Source organism: Sus scrofa, chromosome 18, assembly GCF_000003025.6.
Source record: "Sus scrofa isolate TJ Tabasco breed Duroc chromosome 18, Sscrofa11.1, whole genome shotgun sequence".
Taxonomy (NCBI): Eukaryota; Metazoa; Chordata; class Mammalia; order Artiodactyla; family Suidae; genus Sus; species Sus scrofa.
The window spans coordinates 7,576,544-7,584,086 of NC_010460.4; the positions used below are offsets into that span (position 1 = coordinate 7,576,544).

The window sequence follows — 7,543 nt, forward strand, 5'->3', positions numbered from 1 at the left end:
ATTCGTTAACCACTGTGCCACAATGGGAACTCCTAATTAAAAATTTTAAACCATAGTTGATTTATAAGGTAATGCTAATTTCTGCTATACAGCACATCAGTGAAGTTTTATCAGACAAGTAAGCTGGGCAGAGATGTGAGCAGAAGAGTCAAGGAGGCAGGCATCGAATGGAATATATTATGGCATGCAGTCTGGGTAGGCAGAGAAGTGAAGCCAGTCGAGGCTGAGGGGCTGTGACTGCGCCTTCAAGAGAATCTCAGTGAACTGCTTTCCAAATACTTCCAACCAACGCCTCAGAATGATCTCTAGAATTATCAGAGATGATAGCAAGCCCAGGCAGAAGTTAGAGGACAGGATACAAACCTCACAACAAAGAGTATATTATCCTAGGGGGCAAGTGGATCAGGCCAATTGACTGTTTGCGAAGTTCTTACCAAGGAATATTTTAATGCACTAAGGAGTATTTTAATGTCCTAAGGAATGCTCGAATGTACTAAGGCAGAGAGCGGGAAATGTCCTCAACAGCCTCTGAACGGAATGGCTCAAGCTTACATACAGTGCCAAGCTGCGATGGTTGCGGTAAAGAGTTCGATCACTCCAGAGTAAGAATTCAGTCTGAGCTAAGGTTTGAGACTGGTTGCCAGGATACGCATTTGCACATATCTCTTCGAAGCTGGAAAAGGGCTGAATAAAATAGCTGAGATTATCAGCAGCATCATCATTATCAACACATTTCCATAAGAACTGGAAACAATATTTCCTAAACATATACCCACTGTTGAGACTTTGATGTAGAAAACATCCAAGTAAAAGCTGAGGAGAAGCTAGAGTGAGAAGGCCATCAACTTGAATCATTCAGACGGGAGAGCCTGTTTGCTATGCTCCTAGAATCACTGTCTGGGTTTTTTTGGGTTTTTTTTTTTTTAAAAAACTTTTTTTTTCCAGGGCCATGCCCATGGCATATGGAAGTTCCCAGGCTAGGGGTCCAATCAGAGCTAGAGCTGCCAGCCTACACCACAGCCTCACAACTTGGGATCTGAGCCGAGTCTGGGACCAACACCACAGCTCACCGCAACACTGGATCCCCCCCGACCCCAACAACCCCACTGAGCAGGGCCAGGGATCAAATCCGCATCCTCATGGATACCAGTCAGATTCATTTCCTCTGAGCCACAATGGGAACTCCACCATCTGTATTATTAAAGTTTAATGTACATGTTTTGTGATTATATATTTTTCTAGGAGAACCACTGTCGCTAGCCCCCAAGGCTTGAGTCTGCCACAAGAAGGTTCTGTCTTGGATTTTTGAGTTGTCACCAGGAAGTTTCTAATCCCTGAATCATAATTATTTGCAAACAACAATATCAGCCCTCACACTTCCAGAAATAATGTATGCCCTCCCCTGTATATACATCAGAGCTTGTCTCTGCACAGCCAGTTCTTCCCCTTGCATGATGAGAGGAGGCCTCTGTCTCGAGCTACATGGACGGGGAGCATCACGACGTTTGTGCACGGGAAGGAAGGGTCTCTGTAAGGCTGTGACTAATCTACTGGCACAGACATACACAGCCGAGTCCCCCAGCTCTGTGGGCTGGATCCTGAGTGTAGACTTGGCTCCTTCGGGCCTCTCTGCAAAATATCGCTTCTGGGGCAACTGAGAAACATTTATGTCAGCCTCTTCCTCAAAGTAAATCAGCAGCTCCAGGCCAGCTCTCAGGGTCTGCCGGTACCAGGAAAGGAGATTGTGGCCAGAAATAGGATCACACCACAAAGCCACAGTCTGTCTTTCCTCTGTGATCTTGTATCTGGGGGATTGGACGACTCCCCCTTCTGTGAGTTCTGTCGGAGGAAAACACAGAATTTGAAAAATTCTGGGAAAGGAGATGGAAATCACCACTGGAAAAGTCCAAGGCAGAGAGCTTGGTGTTCTCAGAACGCACCTGCCCCCAGGAGGCAGAGGGTCGCCCAGCAGAGGAGCCTGGTGCCCATGGCGGAGCCAGAGCAGCAATGGGAAGTTCACCAGCTCAGGTCCTTGTAAGCGTGTGCAGAACAGGAGCGGTGTTGTGTCCCTTGTCCCCACAAGGCAGCTCCTCCTCTTTGAGTTGTCGCTTTTACCAGGTGCTCTATTTCCCCAGGCACATGAAATTGGACGAGGGGGACGCTGGGGTAATTGCCACCACGTTTCTCTAGAAGCTCATTGAACTAGTGGACAGATTTGAAAGTAAAGGGGAAAAAAATGATGCCCCGAGTGTAGATCTGAGTTGGACGCTTTTATTTCATCTGTAGGTCAAAGACCAGTTTCCTCTTTACTTGCATGAATCTCCATGATGCCTTATGTACCAAAACCTTCATGGTCGTGCTGCCTGTACTTCAAGGTCAGCAATGTAATATCTTTTGTCTGGGAAGGTGGTGAACTCCCTTATGCCTGAAAAATTCCAGGATGGATACAGTAGCAAGAAATGCAAAATTGAACAGACTGTCTGGAATCTTCCAAAAAACATAGCATAACATGCAACTGAAATCAGTGGTTAGTATCTGACTGTTTTTTTAATGGGGCAACATTCGTTATGAACCACTTCCTTTTATTTCTGAGTAGTGAGGGAGAAAAGGTTAGGGGATTGGAGAAGGCCCTGAGAGTTGGTATGAAACAACAACAATAACAAAAAAAAAACCAAGGAAATGTGTGTCAGAGAGGTGAAAACTGCAGAGTCATGTTCTCAGAGATACTCTGCTGAGTCTCCCAAACTTAGGGCTTACATGCCAGGGTTATCAAGTTAAGACCCAAAGATGCAGAGTTCCCAGAACCATCTATTTTTCTTGAAAATTCTCTGTTACTGAGATAGAAAAGCTGCTGGTCTGAGGCCGGCTTATGTTGGCACCAGTTACTATTCCACAATGGCAATCTTCTTCACATGAAACTGTCACTACCTGCCCCTCCTTGTGCCCCGAGGTTACAGGTTCTGAGTGGCAGCAGCGTTCAGGGTGGGGGTGGGGACTGAATGGCTGGAGACAGGGCCTCTTGGGCTACATACAAAATGCTATGTCAATTCCAGGAAGAAATCTTCTCCCTGTGCTCCTGGGCCTCACCTGCTTCCTGAGCAGCATAACTGAATAAATCCAAGACAAATTCCATGGAAGGTAGGAACAGGGCATCTTACTGCTCAAGGGAGGGAAGGAGGGGGTTCTGGGAGACTTGACTCAGATCCCAAGTTGCTGTGGCTGTGGTGTAGGCCGGCAGCTCTAGCTCTGATTGGACCCCTAGCCTGGGAACCTCCATATGACATGGACGTGGCCCTGGAAAAAAAAAATAGAGACATCCTTTGCATCAGTTGCCAAAGATGCCCTAATAGGGGCAACATCTCTGCAAGCAGAGAACCCAGAAGAGAGAATCAGGAAGCTATGCTCTGTGACTCTTCTGGAGGCAGGGGCTGGGGTTTGGGCGAGACCCGACAAGGGCAGGCAATCCTCACTCTTTCTAAGTCCCCTTTATGTGCACAGAGGAAGCAGCTGTGCAGCACTGTGGAGTTACTGCTGGCACACAAGTACACAGATGTCCGGGAGGGGACAACAGACTCTAGGATCAGGGAGAAATCCTCCATGCTTGGTCTCGAGACATTGTACCCATTAGGGACTTCTTCTTTGTTAAGGATGCCAACATCACAGGTATAAAAGATCAGCCGCAGCCCGTGTCCCTGGTCTTGCTGGTACCAGTACACACAGTCATGGTTATAAGTCTGGTAACACTGCAGAGCCACTGTCTCCCCTGTCACCGTGATCTCGTATCTTGGGCTCTGAGTGATCCAGGCCTCCGCATGTCCTATAATAGAGAATGACAGTGCCTGATGTCCCCATTTCAAGAGGAAGTCTTGTATTGAGGTTTTGGGAATTCCAGGGCCAGGAGCCCACCGATACTCACCTGTCCACAGGAGGCAGAGAGCCACACAGGAGAAGAGCCTGGGGATGTTTTCAGCTCCAGAAAAGAATCTCATGTCCTCCCGTTCTGTCTGGGGGAAAAAGAACGTCGGCTCTCAGTAACTCAATGACGTCTCTGTCCTGGACACAAGCTTGAGCTGCAGAGCTCAGCTGCCACCCCGCCCCCACAGGAACAAGTCAATCAAACCTATAAAGCTGAGGAGCCCAGAACAGGAAAAAAATCAGTAAATCTGCATTAAAAAGAAATTTTATGTCTCTATGCTTTTCCTCTGTCCTTCAGTTAGGAAGTTTTTTTCTCTATGCATAATGATACCATTCCTTATTTGTACACTGTTAACATTTTCTTGCAGCAGTTCTTCTGTCTAAGAAATATTCCCATGGCAGTCCTGGTACTTTTGTGATTTCTCTGCTCAAATTTTTACTAGTTTTTTTGGTTGTTTTTTCTTTGCCTAAACGCTGGATAATCGGATATCAGCCTACAGTGACCTTTTCATTTAAAAAGAACCACCTGATGTCCAGAAAGTTTTCAGTCTCAAGGTCAGGGTCACTGAAATTTGAAGAACTCTTCAGATTGTCTTATAGTTTACCAACAGTTTATGTCCATACTCCCATCTCTGTGTCCACATGGGTAAGATTCTCCCTTTATTTCAGACAAGACCACGGAAGACTGGACCACTCATGCCCCAGGTAAAAAAAAGGAGGCTCCTTAGGAAAGTGGATGAGATATTCCTCCAGGGGTACAGATGCCTGATCATCCAGGATCACAGGGAAGTGTCCTGTCTCCATTTGGAAGGTCTTACACCCACCACATGAGAGAATATCAGCTTAATCATAAATATGCTGTAGTGTAAAACGTGCAGCTAGCCAGGATCCAGTGCATATACCTATTTCACATGTGTAGGTCACTCTATGTGGGTGTGGCTTTCCTATTTCTGTGACTACACATCTTTATGTAATCTTGATGGGTAATTCTATAATTCCCATAATCATACCACAGTGAGAAAGGACCTGAATCTGAAATCAGAGACAAGGAGGAGGCCGATGTAGCATCGTGAGCCCGGGGCCCAGAAAACTCAGGAAGGGCTTTCCCATCAATGCCCAGGACCCACTTGATCCCAGGGACCAAGAGCCTCACAACAAAGCAGCTTATTGCCTGTGGCCGAGTCAGTGCCAAGAAGGGGAGTTTTGCAGTTTTTAGCTAGGACTCACCATCTTTGGGGTAGGGTGCATGGACTGCCAGAGAGCTGAGGGTTATTCTAACGAAAAGGTTATAATCTGCCCACAATATTAGTATTCTCAACAACACTTAACTTTTTTTAGGGAGATAAGTATTTATCAGGATTATTTTCTTTTTATTTTTAAATTAATTAATCATTGAGTCATAAATTTGATGTTGCCGAAAACATATACTTCATCTAGATTTGCCTGATTTTTATTTTGTTTCTTTTTAATTTTTAAATTTTTTAATCTTTTTAAATTTTTTTTATTTTTTGCACTGATGTTTTCAAACACTTGGAACAGTAGGGAACAGTATCCACACCAGATAAGCAGTAAAGGATGGACTGGTCATGAAGTCAATGAAGAGTAACTTCTCCCAAGTAATAGAAATAAAAACAAAAATAAACCAATGGGACCTAATTAAACTTAAAAGCTTTTGCACAGCAAAGGAAACCACTAAAAAAACAAACAAACAAACAAACAAAAAACTGCGGAATGGGAGGAAATAGTTTCAAACAATGCAACCAACAAGGGGTAATCTCCAAAATAAACAAACAACTCATACAACTCGACAGCAAAAAAGCCAAACGACCCAATGGAAAAGTGGGCAGAAGACCTGAATGGACATTTCTCCAAAGAAGACATACAGGTGTGCAACAGGATGTTGAAAAAATGCTCAACATCATTATTAGAGAAATGCAAATCAAAACTACACGAGGTACCACCTCACACCGGTCAGAATGGCCATCCTTAGTAAGTCTACAAATAACAAGCTCTGGAGAGGGTGTGGAGAAAAGGGAACCCTCCTACACCATTGGTGGGAATGCAAAATGGTACAACTGCTATGGAAAACAGTCTGGAGGTATCTTAGAAAACTAAATATAAAACTACCATATGATCCAGCAATCCCACTCCTGGACATATATCCAGACAGAACTTGTATTGAAAAAGATACATGCACCCCTTTGTTTACTGCAGCACTATTCACAGTAGCCAAGACATGGAAATAAATAAATGTCCATTAGCAAATGAATGGATTAAGAAGACATAGTACATATACACAATGGAATACTACTCAGCCATAAAAAAGAACAAAATAATGTCATTTGAAGCAGCATGGATAGACCTAGAGATTATTATACAAACTGAAATAAGTCAGACAAATATAATTTGATAGCACTTACATGTGGTATCTAAAATATGATACAAATAAACTTATTGACAAAACAGAAACAGACTCACAGACATAGAAAACAGACTAGTGGTTGCCAAGGAGGAGGGGCTGGGAGCAGATTGGGAGTTTGGGGTTATCAGATGCAAACCATTCTATATAGAATGGATAAACAATAAGGTCCTACTATATAGCACAAGGAACTATATTCAATATCCTGTGATAAACCATAATGGAAAAGAATATATATGTACTAACTGAGTCACTTTTCTGTACAGCAGAAATTAACACAACATCGTTAATCACAACATTGTAAATCAACTATACTCAATGAACAAAAAAATTCAATTCTTTTTCTTTTCTTCTTTTTTTTTTTTTGTCTTTTGTCTTTTTAGGGCCGCACCCGTGGCGTATGGAGGTTCCAGGCTAGGGGTCTAATAGGAGTAGTAGCTGCCAGCCTATGCCACAGCCACAGCAACGCCAGATCCAAGCCATGTCTGCGACCTACACCACAGCTCATGGCAACGTGGGATCCTTAACCCACTGAGCAAGGCCAAGGATCGAACCTGCAACCTCATGATTCCTAGTCGGATTCGTTTCCACTGCTGCCACAACGGGAACTTCTCAGTTCTCTTTTTCAAAGAGCCCACTAAAATTTTATAAGGTTCAGGCCCCATAAAACCTGGATCTACTCAGCCTTCAAAAAGTGTTTATTGTAAACAACTGAAGAAAAAAAAAAAAAGAATATCTGAGTCCAGGCAGGCTCTATTTCTATAAACATAGCTCCAGTTTATTCTGTTGTAAATAGCTTCAGAGCTTTAAGGGCGCAGAGGAGTCTGTTGGGAATTCAAAGTAAACGAAAATGATTGATTCATTCATACATGTTATTTTAAGACTGACCGATTGGCAGTAGGAAGAAAAGAAAAACGGCAGTCTCTTCCAAAGAGAAGGGTCTTTTGATGGTGACATCATCTCATCATTGTCACAGAGAAGGAAGAACAAAACAGGGAAGGAGAAAACCAGGATAAAGGCATCATATTGAGGTTGTGCTGGGGCAATAGGAGCTGGATTCCATTAGGACCTTCCAAGAAGCACTGGGAATGCCTCCCTGAACTATCCCTGAATGGTGACCCTAAAGCTTTCTCTGCTGGCTTCTGTCCTGCCAGGAGCCTTAGCACCCCTACAGCTCTGGCTACCTTCATACAGGCCAAGAGGGCTCCT

The 7,543-nt window shown here is 43.9% G+C and overlaps 1 gene segment (V, D, J or C); it reads right to left on the reverse strand.

Annotated features, from left to right (window-relative positions):
- LOC102162186 lies at positions 45-4,183 on the reverse strand. The segment is given in 2 exon segments: positions 45-3,817; positions 3,917-4,107. Coding segments are annotated over 2 exon segments (501 nt in total).